General features: G+C 54.1%; 1 protein-coding gene across 5 annotated transcripts in view; it reads left to right on the plus strand.

The window, feature by feature from the left end:
- Positions 1 to 16,167, plus strand: part of MATN2 (matrilin 2) — a 153,597-nt gene that overhangs the window by 123,196 nt on the left and 14,234 nt on the right. For all 5 annotated transcript variants that reach the window (XM_070075336.1, XM_070075338.1, XM_070075335.1 and 2 more), the window contains 4 exons: positions 1,193 to 1,315; positions 3,969 to 4,091; positions 4,279 to 4,401; positions 15,619 to 15,741. In XM_070075336.1, the coding sequence (XP_069931437.1) occupies positions 1,193 to 1,315; positions 3,969 to 4,091; positions 4,279 to 4,401; positions 15,619 to 15,741 (492 nt within the window). The remainder of the gene's footprint in view (positions 1 to 1,192; positions 1,316 to 3,968; positions 4,092 to 4,278; positions 4,402 to 15,618; positions 15,742 to 16,167) is intronic.

The raw sequence follows: 16,167 nt of genomic DNA on the forward strand, positions 1-16,167 counted from the left end.
TCTACCAGGAAAGGGATTGCTCCCCGCTACTGGTTATGATGCAGCTTCCAGCTGCTGGCAGAAGATGGGGGGAGCTTACTCCTGGAGGACAGAACTGCAGCCTCCCGGGGCAGTGTTGCAGCCGTGGCACCTCCGGTTTCATGATTCTGAAGCTGTCGAACTCTCCCCAGAGCAAGATTAAGCATTTGGACTTCCCTAAGTAGCTGGCTGTTTTGTAAGGTCAGCTTTTTTTTTTTTTTTTTTATAGGTAGACTTATAGACAGTGAGAGAGAGAAAGAGAGAGAGAGAGGTCTTCCTTCCATTGGTTCACCCCAAAAATGGCTGCCATGGCTGGCGCTTTGCCGATCCGAAGCCAGGAGCCAGGTGCTTTTTCCTGGTCTCCCATGGGGTGCAGGGCCCAAGCACTTGGGCCATCCTCCACTGCCTTCCCGGGCCACAGCAGAGAGCTGGCCTGGAAGAGGAGCAACCGGGACTAGAACCCATTGCCCATATGGGATGCGGGCACCGCAGGCGGAGGATTAACCAAGTGAGCCATGGCGCTGGCCCCAAGGTGAGCTTTTGTTTATTCTGCCTCGTGCTGTCCGAGGTCACTGTCAGAGGTCGCTACAGACACACTGACTTGAGGAACAGACTTGCTGGACTTTCTCAGCTTTGCCATCTTTCTGAGAAGTAGGGCCTCCCCCCAGCCTTCTGCTCTTTGGCCATCCACTCAGCTCAGTGTCGGGCCATCACGGCAGGGCAAGACCGATGTGGGAGAATCCACAGGGACGCTTCTGGTCTGGATTCCTCTTTTCACGCAGCTCCCTGAGAACAGCACCTGATTTCTCTGTGTCCTGAAGAGCCTTCAACTTCTGAACCTTCACTGAAGTTCACCTGTCTTCTCCCTTCCACTGCAAGGCCTTCTTCTGGAAGGCACAGCCCGGCCTTCCACCGCCACCGGCACTCCCGGCCCCAGCCACCTAGCCAGAGTCTCCCCTGCGCCATTCTGTGTCTGGCAAGGCCCAGCCCCCTCTGGTTCTGCCACTCCAGCATCCTCAGCCCCTTGCACCGCCCACACTGGGCCCTCACCCTCAGGCCACGCCCTTGTTTGCTGTCCTGAGCCACCTGGGCAGGCAGCACCTTCCAGCTCTCACCAGAGAGGCTCATGGGAGAAGTCCAGAGTCTGAGGAGGGGCTGTCCTCTCTCCCCTCAGGGATCAACTACTGCGCTCTGAACAAGCCGGGCTGTGAGCACGAATGCGTCAACACAGAGGAGAGCTTCTACTGCCGCTGCCGCCGGGGCTACAGCCTGGACCCCAACGGCAAGACCTGCAGCCGTGAGTGTGTACCCCGGGCAGGGGTCGTGGGGCGCGGGCTCCATGCACAGCCCCCGGTTCCCCAGCAACCAGGCACTTCCGGGTTTCCCATGGGCATCGTGGGCCTTCCCTTCCCTCGGTTCCATCATCCATCAAGTGGGAAGATTTCTACTACTATTCCTTCAAAATTTGGATGATGACGATTAAGAGAATCGTTAGATGTATGTCACTTAGAACAGTGCCGCCTGGCACAAACACTAGTAAGTGTTAGCTAATATTATTTACTGTTGAGGGGGTAGACACGAAGTTTTGGCTGATTTCAGTCAGACAGGCCTGAAATCAAATGTAGGCTCTGCCATCTACTAGGTATGTGAGCAAGCCTCAACTTCCCACCTGAGATGATAATGTTCTTGATACCCCAGCACGGCTCGGGGCACCACGGCCCATTTCAACCTCTTAGTCCTGGTGCAGGCTACCTGCTCAAGCCGGGATAACCACTCATGTCCTGGAACCTGTCACAGTGACCAGCACCCAGCCCTGGGCTGGGACCAGAGGCTGGAAGGGCCAGGCCTTGGAAGGCTGTGGGCTCCAGGGGCAGCGCTGAGGAGCGTGGGACTTTCTGTGAAGGCTTTGGCTTTTCTTAGTTGTGTTGTGTCGGAGCCACAGCAGAGCTCCGCTCGGTGATGTAAGCACATGGGAACTTGCAGGCTGTGCCAGCTGGAGGGGGCCGTGGCGTTCTATGTATGAGGCACAGCAGGGGTGGGGGCGCACGGGCGCTGTGAGGGATCCCTGTGACCCCAGCCTGCTGGGAACAGGGGCCCCAGGGAGCATGGCCATGCAGAAGGGGCCCTTTGTGGGGAAGCCCGCCCGGCGAGCCGCACATCTGCTCTGGCTGTGGAGACAGACGTAGACTGTGAGCGGGAACAGTGCAGCTGTTGAGCGCTTGGACCCCAGACTGCCAGGAGGGGCAGTTTCACAGATGAAGCAGGAGGTAGAGGCGTCCTCAGGAGCTCTCGCTCCCCTGCAGGAGCCCCAGGGTACAGAGGGCCTCACTAGGCTTTCTAAGGATGGTATCAGAGGCCCAAGGGCTTCTGGGCTTGGAAATGGCAGCCAAAGTGAGTGCGTCCTGTGATTCACCTCCAGATGTGTCTGAGCCCCATGAGAACCCCACAGGGAGCAGGAGACTCCCTGCCACTGATGCACCCATGCGAGTCCTGCCTTTCTCTAATGGTGTGGGGGTCTGCCTGCTGCTCGCCCTGGCAGGTAACCCAGGACAGGCTGGGCATGACCCAGTGGAGCCTGCCTAGGCTACACCAATGGTCAGGGTCCACCAGCCTTTCACTCCCAGCATGCCTTAGGGAGCTTAGAGGAGCTCAAAGGCTGGACCATTTCTGCCTAGGTGTCCTCTGGGAAAGCCCAGATCTTGTGTCTCGCAGACTCAGGAAGCCCAAGTTACAGGGACGACAGGCGTTCAGAAGGCTCTCGCCCTATGCAGGCACTGCTGGGAGCACTTCCCGTGCCCTAACTTGCTCATCCTCACCACAGCCCTTATTCCTAAAGATGGGGAAATTGTGCATGGAAAGCCCAAGTCACTTTCCTGGGGTCCTGTGACCAGCAAGTGGCAGAAGCGGGATGTGGCTCCCAAGAGCATGCAAGTGCTGGCAGTGGGGGGCATCCACCCATGGAATGTTCCAGAAGGCTCTAGTCCTAGGCCCTGCAGGAGAGAAAAGGCCCACTCGATGGCCCCGCATAAGGCCTCCAATAACTGTCCAGTCTCTGGGGTTGCCTTTTCTCCATCAAGGAAATCTGGAAGGCAGCCCGCAGGGCCGCCCAGGGGGACCTGTCCATCACAGCTGTGTGATCGCTGGCCTTTGTGCTCCCGGCCCAGGGACCAGCTGTGCAGTGGTCGGGTGCCAGAATGGGCCACCCAAGCAGGCCTAGGCTCCGGTTTGTTTTCTGAATCTGGATGTCCTGATGATAGGGGTAAGCAAAGCAAAACAAAACAAAAACCCTTTTTCTTTTCCACTTCTAAAGTGAATGAAATTATACAATAAATTCTTACTCAGCACTACTTGATAATAATAAGCGTTCATGAGGCGGCTGCTGCTCGCCAGCTCCAGTCCCGGAGGCCTTCCAAGGATCGACTCCTCTAGCCACATTCCCATCCAGGGGAAGGCACCACCATGCGGCTGGTGTCTCAGTTCAGGAAACCAGGGCACAGAGGTCTGGCTCTCCGAGCCTGGCACTAGAAGAGGCAGGGTTTAGGCCGGAACCCTCCTACCTAAGCAGCACTCTGCCGGCCAGCTGTGTGCATTGCCCTCCCTGAGCCTCACTTCCTCCTGGTGCGGTGGTTCTTGCACCTGCTCCCAGCGCTGCCCTGAGCTGGCAGGTTCTGCATGCCAAGGCCCTGGCATCAAGTGCCGCTGTCCTCAGTGCCAGGGACAGCACTGTCCAATCCCTAGCGTTGCATGCACCTTACTCTTCAAACAGGGAGATGGCAAGGAAAGCAAGCTCGGCTGATTTTTCAGAGCAGCCAGTGCTGTGGATGGAGTGAAACCTCCCCTGGAGATCCTACGGCCTCTGGGAGGGTTTGGTTTGCAGTCCCTGTGGCCGGTGGCACGTGACCCCCACCCCACCTGGTTCTTTGACGTTTTTGTGTATGTGACCCACATAGGGGTGGACCACTGTGCGCAGCAGGACCACGGCTGTGAGCAGCTGTGTCTGAACACGGAGGAGTCCTTCGTCTGCCAGTGCTCAGAAGGCTTCCTCATCAACGAGGACCTCAAGACCTGCTCCCGTGAGTACCCTCCCCACGCTCTCGCAAGGACGGGCTGGCCCGAGGAGTGAATCATGCACGCGAGTGCACAGGGCTTCCCTCTGCCCTCGTCTCTAGAGCCCCAGGGTGTGGTGGGCACTGCGAGGCTTCGGGGGCACTTGGTTCCGTCCTCATCACCCAGGGCCCTCACGTGGCTTTGGTTTTGCAGGGGTGGACTACTGCCTGCTGAGCGACCACGGCTGCGAGTACTCCTGCGTCAACACAGACAGATCCTTCGCCTGCCAGTGTCCGGAGGGGCACGTGCTACGCAGTGATGGCAAGACCTGTGCAAGTGAGTGCATGGGGGCACAGGGGTTCAGGGCATGTGGGGACGCTGCTGGCCCCAGGCATGTGCCTGCCTCGGTAGAATGTGTGTGGCTACATCTCTTAACCAAGCGAGCCCTGGTGGCAGCTTCTCCCCCTGCCACCCAGTTTCTTTCCTCCAGTCCTTGCAGTGGTTTTTGGCCATTTCCAGTCTGCCTCGCTGTTGGTCTACAGCTGGACAGAGCTCTAGTTCTTTCTTTTTCTTTTTTTCATTGTTAATGTGTTTATTTAAGAGGCAGAGCAAGAGACAGAGAGAGAGAACTCCCACATCTGTGGGTTCACTCCCTAAATGCCCATGACAGCTGGGACTGGGCAGGGCCAAAGCCAGGTCCCTGAAATGCAATCCAGGTCTCCCAGGTCGGGGGCGGGAACTCAAGCACTTGAGCCACCAGGGGACACATTAGCAGGAAGCTGGAGTTAAGATGCAAAGCAGGGTATCCAACCCAAGTGCTCTAAATGAGAAGTGGACACCTTACCCAGCATCTTAACCACTGGGCCAACCAGCCCACCCAGAGCTGTAGTCCTCAACTCCGCTCTACCCCCAGGCAGCCCGCAATGCCCAAGAATAGTCACATGGGCGCTGATGAACTGCTGGCCATGTGCCAGGCACTGTGGCACGTGCAAGCACTGTCTCAGCTGGTGACAGCTAAGGAAGCTGCAGCTCAGAATAGGTCAAGACACTGAGGTGGCCGACTAGTTAAAATGAGTACACACGAACTCTGTCTGTGTGACGCCAATGTCAGCTCTGGAAGGAGAGGCTACAGAGCCATGCTTTCCCTGCCCCCTGAACCCGGGCGTCTGGCAGCACCGGTGACATCGGCAGCCTTGTGTCTGGGGCTTGCATTTCTTTGCAGCTGGTCCCAACTCCTGTCTCCATTAAAAAAATAAAAAGACTCCCAAACCCCCTTCTTTCCTTCACGCAGAAGTGCTGCGGAGTTTGCTGCCCTGCGTTTGTGTTGCCAAGTAGACCAAGATAAGGAATTGAAAAGTAGTCATCTTGAGTGACAGGGTCAGAAATGGAGGGAAAGGACTGTAATTTTCTTTCCCTGTCCTGCTGTCTTCCTGGCTCAAGGCCCAAGTTCCCTGGGCACGGGTACGACTGTGGCCACAACCCAGCTCACCCAGCTTTTTAAGTCATCCGCTCACACGGGCAGACGAGCTGACTGCACAGCTGGGTGTGCCTCTCCGTGCCGCCTGGGAGAAAAATCTTACCCAAGTCTGGGACAGACTGCTGCGTGGGGTTATCCAAGTTACGGCTTGCTGGTGGCTCCCTGCCCCGCTGCTCCCAGACTGCTGCTGCTGCCAGCGCGGGGAAGGACTGGGGGCCGGGGTGCAGAAGGAGGTGGCTGTGTTGTGTTGCGTCTACGTTTGACTGCGCCCAGTGCCGGAAGCGAGGGGGTTCATGGGTGTGTTGCGGTTCTCTGTCATCTTACATGATGCATACCCCTCCTCTGTCCCTCTCTGCTGTGACAATCAAGAGCTCACTAACGATGGCTGCAGAACTTCTAAGAAATCCTCATGGGCCCTTCCAAACACAGGCAGCTCTTTGTCCTTCCAGCCTTATGTCTCCTCCCGCCCAGCGCGCGCGCACACACACACACACACATATCCCGATTCACATCTGGATTATGCCTTTGGCGCTTTTCAGTGCTGTTCCTTTTCTCACTTCAAGTGTGTCTGGAACTAACGGCACAGTGACCTCATCGCTGTGAGAGGATGTCCGAGGATGCCGTGAACAGCAAATTTTGAGCTTTGTATGTGGCTGTGCGCAACCGTGTGGGGTCAGCAGATGGCTAAGAATTAGCCTTGGGAACCCGGTGGGAGAGGCGCGTTTTTCCCGCGCCGGCCGACAGCTGCATGGGGAGCTCTCTGCCAGTCCACGACTGTCTGTGTGCCCGGATGATGCGGTCTGTCCACCCTGTCCTGCAGTCGCAGGCCAGGTTTCCCGTGGAGATGTGGTGCCCCAAGCTCAGCCACATGACGTGGTGGCGTCTTTGTGTAAGTCTGTTGGGCTGTGGGTGAGGGAGCCAGCTAGGGCCTTGGCCATTGTAAAGTCAGCCATCCCTCCACTTGGAGCTTCCATGGCAGCTGGCCTGAAGAGCCATTCACTCACTTTCTAGAAAGTTCTCTGAAGCATGGGGAGAAGGCCCAGGTTCCCAGAGCCCTGGACTGCAGTGGGCACTGCTATCCTCATGCCCCACACTCCTGGCTCCCTGACCCCCAAGCTCTGATTGCCCAGATCTCCCTGGGAGCTGTCCTGGCCTTGGGCCATTAGAGACACAACCTGGAGTGGCTGCTCAAAGGCCTTCTCCCCTCTGCAGAAGTTTCCCTGAGACAAAGACCAGATGTGCATGGAACACACAGCCCCTGGGCCTGTGAGCTCCTGGAGGTCAGAGGTCAGAAGCCAGGTCTTATCTATAGTCAGGGTTTCCAGGGCCTGGTCCAAGGGAGACTCAATATAAGTGAAGTGAGTAGAAAGTGAATGGACAGAGACCAGCTGTCTTTTTATCCCATAGCCCCTGGCACAGGGTCCACTCCCTGCTCAATAACCTTCTGTGGCTCCTACTGTCTCCCAGAATACATTTCCAGCCGTAGGCTTGCAATGCGCCTGTGGGAAAAGCACTCCTCTGCCTCTTCACCCCTGCCCCAGGTCTTCTTCAAAGCCTCCCCTGCTTCCACCAAAGTGGGAGGCCCCTAGTCTCTGGGTAAGCCTTGTCCTGTATCTTCTGGATTCCTGTTTGCCTCCGTCCCAGCCCAACTCTCATATTGCCCCGTGGGGAACTTTCTGCCTCCCTGCCTGCTGGGCACATGGCTCCTCCTGCCCCACCTCCCAGCCTTGAGGGGATGGGACGGTGCACGGCTCCCAGCGCCCTCCTGCCCACTTTACCCTGTGGCTCTTTGCATGCCTCTGAGAAGCTGCAGCAGAGGGGAGAGAACACTGGACTGGGGGCCCCAGGACTGCACTGAAATCTTGTCACTGCTACCCAAGGCCAGGAAATGGCCCTGCCGGGGTCTGCCTGCCCGTCTGTAAGCTGGGAATGTTCACTGCTGCCTCTTCTAGGGTTGGGGTTGTTTGTTCCGCAGGAGGAGACGCTGGCGGAAGTGCTTGTGAGTGTGTAGAATGCCCTAACCCCCTGCAGTGCCATCAGTGGTGCCCTTGTTAGGGCCTTGCCTCCTCACACACAGACTCCCCCAAAACCCGCCCACTCCCTCACCCCCACACTGAGGAGAGGCCTCAGGGAATCCCCTGCGCATCCCCCAGGGTCAGGCCTGTTCTCCTTGGAGGGCCCCTGAAACATACTACCCTGGAGGAGGGTCAGGCTCAGGGTCCAAGGGCTATCCTGGGGAGACTCCCTTCTCCTGGCCGAGCAGGGTGCCGACGAGGATCTGAGCCTCAGCCGCAGGGCCCTGGCAGCTCCTGGCTGGCAGCCCTCCTGGTCCAGCTACCACAGGCAGATCTGCACAGGCCTGTTCAGACATGAGGCCCCCCAGCTTGGCCTCCTAGGGCTGAGGCCGTCCTAAGCAAGCCGAAGGGAGTGCCCTAGTCTGCTCACGCTGTCACAGCAAAATACCATGGCCTGGGTGCCGTTTCTTAACCACAGAGCTGGCTTTTCTCACGATTATGGGGGCTGGACGTCTGAGATCGGGTGTGGCATAGCTGGGCTCTGGCAGGGGCCCTCTTGCTGGCTCACAGACTGCTGACTTCTCACTGGGTCCTCCCGTGGATGGGTGGGGGTGGGGAGGGGAGGACGGCAAGGAGCGCACTTGCTCTCCAGTATCTCTTCTTATAAGGACACAGGTGCAGCAGGGCCCTGCCTTCTTGACTGGGGGCCTCAGTGGCAGAGCCAAGACTTGAATTTGGGTCCTCTGATCCCAAAATCTTTGCACAGTGTGCGATGCCCTCCAGCAGTAGCATCTCCGTTCAGCTGCATCTTGTGTTGCTGGACAAGAAGCCGTCCTGAGTTAGCAAAGGTTGGCTCCCTTACTGTTACTACAAGCAAAGTCGGGGAATGGGATCATCTGGTGGCTTCTGGTTACCCTCTTGGCAGGCGACCACCGTGGCTTTCTCTCTTGGGGTCTGATTGGTTTTAATAAGCTTGGCTGTGGAGTCCCAGACTCCAGACGCAGGATTGCCATCTGTCACTGCAGCAGAGGTGTGAGCCCACGGAATACGTCAGCTCGCAGGCACCCCGCAGGCGTGTGTGACTCAGCAGATGGATAATCCAGATGTGGGGAGCTCAGTGTGTCAGCGGGCGGGGCTGCCAGACATGGCCCCCCGGGGACTGGGCCACATCCTGAGCTCCAGCTAAAGGCAGGTCCCTGCCTGCTGCTGTGTGGTTCAGAAGGGGTCTTCTCCCTGCCCCTGACACTTCTCCCAGGCCCTTTCAACAACCCCCTAACCGGGCCTGTCTTCTCTCTCACCTCTGAACTGGGGTCTGGGACCCCCTTCAGCTTGTGGCTCATTCATTCTTAGTCTCTTCAAGACTCTGCTGTGTGCCTGCAGCATGCTGGGTGCTGGGAACCCTGGGGTTTCTGCTCTGACAGAGTTGCAAGTTCCCTGGGGAGGGGGGCAGCACTGTGGCATAGCAGGTTAAAGCCCTGGCCTGAAGTGCTGGCATCCCATATGGGTGCTGGTTCTGGTCCTGGATGCTCCACTTCTGATCCTGCTATGGCCTAGCAAAGTAGTAGAAGATGGCCCAAGTGCTTGGGCCCCTGCACCCACGTGGGAGACCTGGAAAAGCTCCTGGCTCCTGGCTTCGGATCAGTGTAGTTCCGGCCGTTGAGGCCATCTGGGGAATGAACCAGTGGATGGAAGACCTCTCTCTCTGTCTCTACCTCTCTCTGTAACTCTGTCTTTCAAATAAATAAAATAACTCTTGAAAAAAATGAAGTTCCCCAGGGAAAATAGATATTTGTGATTACTTTTATTTGAGAGACAGAGAGTGAGAGAGAGCTCCCTTCTGCTGGTTTATTCCCCAAATGCCCCCAGGAGCCTGGAACTCAACCCCAGGAACCCAGTGGCTTGAGCTGTCACCCGCTGTCTCCCAGAGGCTGCATCAGCAGGAAGCTGGACTCGGGAGCATGAGCCAGACATCTGACCCAGGCACTCTGATGTGGAATGTAGGCTCCTAACTGGCATCTTAACTGGGTATTTCTTTTTAAATTTATTTGACAGATGGAGTTATAGACAGTGAGAGAGAGAGAGAGACAGAAAGGTCTTCCTTTTGTTGGTTCTCTCCCCAAATGGCCGCTAAGGCTGGTGCTGTGCCGATCTGAAGCCAGGAGCCAGGTGCTTCCTCCTGGTCTCCCATGCGGGTACAGGGCCCAAGCACTTGGGCCATCCTCCACTGCCTTCCTGGGCCACAGCAGAGAGCTGGACTGGAAGAGGAGCAACCGGGACTAGAACCTGGCACCCATATGGGATGCTGGCCCCGCAGGCAGAGGATTAACCAAGTGACCCACGGCGCCTGCCCCCTTAACTTGGTATTAAAGGCATATCATGCATTCCGAGTGGTAAGAGTTGTGATGTGAGAAGGAGTGGTGCCAGGGGAGCAGGTGGCAGCCTAGAGAATGAGAAGTCTCACCCAAAGGTGGATTAGAGTGAGCTGGGCTCTTCCTTTATCTTCTGAGGGTCCAGCAGGCCATGTAAGCAGACGTTGAGCTAGGATGATCGGTGGATGTGCAACCAGACTGGAAGACAGAGAGGTGACAACTTTGTGACCTAGTCTCTCCTCTGCCCAGGACAGCTAAGGCAAGTCACCTCTGCAGGTGGGGGGACCTTGGGGAAGTCACTTCCCTCTCCCAGGGGGTTGGACCAGTTCATCTCTAAGGTCCCTTCCAGCCCCCACAATATGGGTAGTAGCTGGCTTGGAGTAAGAGCCCCAACACTTACTGGATGAGTGAACACCTCACTGGGATGACCACCATTGTCCCCAGGTTGGGGACACCCCATGGTGGTACATTCTGCAAGGCAGGTGTGTGGGACGGAGGAGCCCAGATGCCTGCCAGCACCTACACCCCATGGGGTTCTCACTGCACTAAAACCAGTGCAACAGGTCTAATGAATTTGGATTTCCAGAGCAGAAAACCAAGGGGATATTTCCTTTTATCAAAGCCGCCTTTTCTGGAGTCCCGTCATGTGCCAGGTGTTTTGTTTAGGTGCTGGAGATAGCAGAGAAGGGCAGATACAGTGCGTGGTCTCTGGAAGACCAGAGTCCTGTGGTCACAGCCCAGTGAGGAGGTGAACACAAATCCAGAGATCACAGAAACCGTTGTCCTACTACAACTCAACACCACCACCATAAGAATGTGTGGTGCTTTGAGACCCTGTGCCAGGAGGCCAGGAGGGGCTGGATGAGGTTTTTTGTTTTTTGTTTTTTTTGGTTTTTTTTAAATTAATTTATTTGAAAGACAGAGTTAGAGAGAAGGGGGAGAGAAAGATCTTCCATCAACTGGTTCATTCACCAAATGGCCACAATTGCTAGCCACAAAAGCTTGGAACTCAGGCTGGACCTCCTACATAAGTGGCAGGGGCCCAGCCAATTGGACCATCTTCTGCTGCCCTCCCAGGCACATTAGCAGGGAACTGGATAGGAAGTGGAGCAGCCAGGACTTGAACCAGTACTCATATGGGATGCAGGCATTTCAGGTGCCACCATGCTGGCCCCTGGAGGAGGGTTAACTGAGAGAAGGGGTATGGTAGGGAAAGAGGCTTCCAGGGAGAGGAATGGTTTCCCAGATGGGTCTTGGAGAGTGCAGAGGGGGAGGTGAGGCTGGAGCGCAGGTGGTGCATGTCTTACTAAAGGTTTCCCATTTCAGCCAGAGACTCTTGGGAAACCTTACAGGATCCTTGCAGGGAGAGGCAGTGATGAGAGCAGAACTACGTTTGGAAAGAGGACAGACTGGAGATGGTCAGGGGTGTGTGCGTGGGGCTTGGTTAGTAGAGGGTGCTACAGCCCAAAAGAGAGCTGGGGGCGTTTGACTCATGATGTGGAGGCCCATGGGAGGGTTCCTGGATTCAAGGTTGGAGTCCACTGCCAATGCTGCACCCCTGGTGGCTCATAGAATCATCTGTGGTGTTTGTCAAAAATCCAGAGCCAAGGGCAGCACCCTTGCCCCCTGAATCAGAAACCACAACAGAGACTATTGCATGTTGTTGGTGAGAATAAATACTGAAATAATCTCTTTTGAGGACAGTTTAAAAGTATTTGTTAGCTTTAATTTTAATTAGTATTTATTTATTTGAAAGGCAGAGAGACAGAGACCTCCTTTCCATGGGTTTACTCCCCAAGTGCCTGCAACAGCTGGGGCTGGCCAGGCCAAATCTGGGAACTGGGAACTCAGTCTGGGTCTCCCACACAGGTGGCTGGGACTCAACTACTTGAGCCGTCACCTGCTGCCTACTGAAGTGACCAAATGTACCTTAGACTCAATGCCTCCACGGCTGCAGCTCTCTCCGGCAGATGCAGATACCCTGGCACCGTGTAAAGGGTTAGTTCAGGTTACTCACGGCAGCCTTGCTTGTAATAAGGAAAAGTGGGAAATGATCCAGGTGTCAAGCAACAGAGTTCCCACACAAGGGAACATCACTCAAGTATTAGAAAGAATGAGCCACTTCTCTGTGTAATGCTATGAAGAGAGCTCCTGTAAATGTCATCGAATTGGGAGGAAAGGCATAGAATGAGAGTGCATAGCACCCCATTTTGGATGAACCTGCTAAGCCACTACCCCGTGTGTGTGGAAGAAAGGGGAGAAAATAAGAATAAATACTTGTGTTTTTTATGACTCACGTGAAGCAATACTGGATGGTTAAATAAACTAATAAAAATTATGCAGTAGTTATCACTTGCTAGGGGACAAGCTACTCCCAAAGCTAGCAGCTTTAAACAGCAAACGTTTGTGATCTCACACAGTGTCTGATGGTCTGGGGTCTGAGAGGAGCTCTGCCAAGTGCTTCAAGCTCAGGGTCTCTCGGGAGGCCTGGGCTTCTCGCTTGGAGCTCAACATCCACTTCCAAGCGCACTTGTGTGTGTGTTGCAGGGCCCCAGATTCTCACAGATTCTGTTTGGCTGGAGGCTGCAGTTCCTTGCAACATGAGCCTTTCCACGGAGCTGCTCACAACAGGGCTATCCCCAGGGCGAGTGACCAAGAAGTGGGAGTGAGCTCACGCAGGGCAGGAGCATCCAAGACAGAAGCCCCAGTGTCTCTGATAACTTGAGAAGAGACGGTGCTCTTGGCCACCCAGACCCACAGTGCGGGAGGGGACTGCACGGATGTGTGCATGCCGGGAGACGGGGATATTTTAATGTTCGTTTATTCATTTTCATCAGCTGGACGTCGCTGGATTCTGCTGGCACTCCTCTGCAGGGGAGAGATGCCCTTTGCATATCTCACTTTTCAGCCATGCACCTGCTTGACCTTAGAGTGTCATTTCTGCAGGTGGCTCTGACGCACGTCTGACACCGAGACCTCACCTGCTCTCTCTTGAGCAGATGCTCTAGGGGTGAGACAGGAAAAGGTCACAGAATGCTCCATGTGCTTTTAAAGCGTGCACACAACGAAAATCCCAGACCGCTACTAATGACAAAACCCAGGAGAACTGCAAACAGGCTAAGGGTTCCTGGAGAGTCCAGGGTTGAGGATGCGCCCTGTGGGCACCCAGCTTCCCACTCAGCAGCAGCGTCTGCACCTGCAGGCTGGGACCGCTGTGGCTCAGGGAAGCCCGGGTGAAGAAGACTCTCGCTGGCTGTCCAAGGTGAAAGCCTGGGCTGAGGACAGAGCAGGCTCCAGGATGCAAGGGCATACTCAGAGGCGTCTGTCTGGATGATGGCTTGACAAACCTGACCGGAAAGAGCTCTAGCTATTTTGTTGCCCTGGAAAATGCACTATCTGTGTTATGATGGAGGAGTGATACAAGCTCACCTCTGCCACCAAGGATCACTCAAGTGTGCTCTCTGCTCACTCTGTCCACGAGGACTACCCACGCTATCAGGAAATGCTCTCCATGACTAATTAGAGTATAGGACGTGCCCAGAGAGGGTGGACAGGCGGCCCCGGCTCTGTTTGGAATCTCTTCTGCAGCTATAATTCACTTAACAACATTTTCCCTTTGTTCAGAGAGTTTGGCAGCTCTTCTGCCCCAGGAAAGACAGGCAAAATCCCCTTCGTGTTCGAAAGCTTACTTGAGAGTATAGCAACGTGGTGGAGTCAGAACACAACATGGGATTTATTGTCATCAGATAATATTTTTAGTCCAGTTCTTCCATTTCCTAATAATTGGCGTTGGCAAGCCCTTAACATTCCCAAACGAGATCTTCTCTCGTTGGTAAATGAGAGGAACAGCAGCTGCCTTAACCAATCATGGGCAGCTGTGAGGACTCCCCTCCAGAGGGAATACTGCAAAAGGCTTTACAGAGACAGCGTGTGGTTTGTGCCTGCTTATAAGATGCACCCTGCGCTTTGGGATCTTGATTTAGTAACCGATGCTTATCCATCGTGAGAGTTCTACTCAGTCTGAAACTCAGTCTGGTTCTTCTAAAAGGTCACTGCCCACCTGGCCTCAATATCAAGCTTTGAAAACCTCAGCCTAGGAGGTGGGGCTTTGGCACAGTGGTTAAGACATTGCTTGGGATGCCCATGTACCAAACCCCAGCTCTGCTGCCGATTCTAGCTTCCTACTAATGTGCGCCCTGGGAAGCAGCTGTGATAGCTCAAGTAGCTGGGTCCCTGCCACTCACATGGGGGGCCTGGATTAAATTTCCTTCTCCCAGCTCCGCTCTGGCCATTGTGGGCATTTGGGGAGTGGACTGGTGGATGGAAGCTCTATTTGTCTGTCTGTCTGTCTGTCTCACTCTCTGTTTGCCTTCCAAATAAGTAAAAAAACTTAACACGAAACCGAAAATCAGCCTGATTTTTACAGGTGCACAAATCTGGTCCCTGACAAGTCTCCCAGCCCGGCGGATGGCAGTGCCACCCTTTAGAGGCTCGGTTCAGCGACCTCGTAGCCATCCTTTACGCCTCTGTCCCATGCAGACTCCTGTTGTCAGTCCATCAACAAATCTTGCAGGCTCCACCCTCAAAACCCAGCCACAGTCTGGATGCTTCTTACCAGCCTGATGTGGGCCAGCAGGATTGTTAGAGCAGGCAGCTCCCTGCTCTCCAGGCTCCAGCCTCACCCATGCTGCACTCCGTGCAGAGCAGTTGTTTTCAGAAGAAGTCGGGTCCGGGTGCTGCACCGCTGGAAACCCCGCAGCGACCACCCTGCTCACACAGATCTGACCTCTGCCTGTGAATCCCGTGTGATCTGACCCACCAGCATTACTGGCCTCGACCCCTGCCTGGCTCTGGGGTGGTCCCCCTAGCCTCTAGCAACTCCTTGTCTTTCTTGAAATGTGCTAAGCAGGTTCCTACCTCTGCTGCCCCACCTTCCTGAAAATAGGCTTTCCCCGACAACCCACGTACTTCTGTCTTCCCAGGGCTGTGCTCTGTCACTTACCTGACCGCACCACGTGAAATGGCTGTCCTCCTACTCCCCGGCCCGATGGCCTCTGTGTTCCCCAGATCTAGCTTTTTCTCCCCTGGACTTTTCCCCACCTGCTGTTTCATACATGTGTTTATCTGTTGTTTGTCTTCTGTGCACCCCCACATGCCCCTGACACCTGCCATGCGTAAGCTTCAGGAAAGCAGAAATGTTGTTTTATTCACTGCTAAATCACCAGAGTCTAGAACAGTGCCTGGTTCAAAGTAGGAACTCAAGACGTGTTTGTGGGCCAAGTAAATGAATTGAATGAGTGCATTTCCTAAATGTGATGTAATGTATACACACACACACACACACACACACACAGACATGCATATGTACCTAAGTAGATATGTAGATAACTTGCAGTTATATAGTGAAGTTGAACTTATTTATCATATTTATAGTTCATTTATATCGCTCGTTTTGCAAATTGTCTTCTTGTCTTTTGCTCATTTTCCCTGGAGAAGTGATTACCTTGTTTTATCTGTGTGTATTCTCTCTGTACTAAGATTTTTTTCTCATAGACTGCTTTCTGTTCTGAAATATGCAGAGTAGGATAGTGATTATTTTAATGTAACGTGTCTGAAATGTCTCTTATGATTGGATAAGCCACTAATGTATGCATCTTTTCTTCTGTTTCTCTTATTCCAATCTGATCCTCAGAATTGGATGCGTGTGCTCTGGGGGACCATGGCTGCGAGCATTCCTGTGTAAGCAAGGAGCACTCGTTTGTGTGCCAGTGCTTTGAAGGGTATCTACTCCGCGAAGACGGGAAGACCTGCAGAAGTAAGTTTCTACCGCAGCTGGCGCTCGTGACTTTCACATCACTGTGCTGGTCTCTGTGTCAATCAGTCAGTGTCATACGCTGAAGTTAATGTGGGCTTTCAGGTGGAATTCTGGGACAGAAAAAGGACATTGGGCAAAAACTAAGTAAATGGACTTTAGTTACTAATAATGTATCAGTTTAATTCATTAATTATAAAAAATGTGCCCTACTAATGTAAGATGTTAATGATGGGGAAATGAGGTATAGGGTATATGAGGATTCTCTACCATCTTTTCAATATTTCTGTTAATGTAAAACTGTCCTAAAAATAAAGTATATTAAGCAAAAAAAAAAGGACAAAAAAAGTCAATACCAAAGCCATGACTGAACTTGGTCACGTATGTGCTTTGGGGCAGAAACAGCAGTTTAGCTGTTGCAGAAAGTCG

The sequence above is a fragment of the Oryctolagus cuniculus genome, chromosome 6 (assembly GCF_964237555.1).
Source record: "Oryctolagus cuniculus chromosome 6, mOryCun1.1, whole genome shotgun sequence".
In the NCBI taxonomy this organism is placed as follows: domain Eukaryota; kingdom Metazoa; phylum Chordata; class Mammalia; order Lagomorpha; family Leporidae; genus Oryctolagus; species Oryctolagus cuniculus.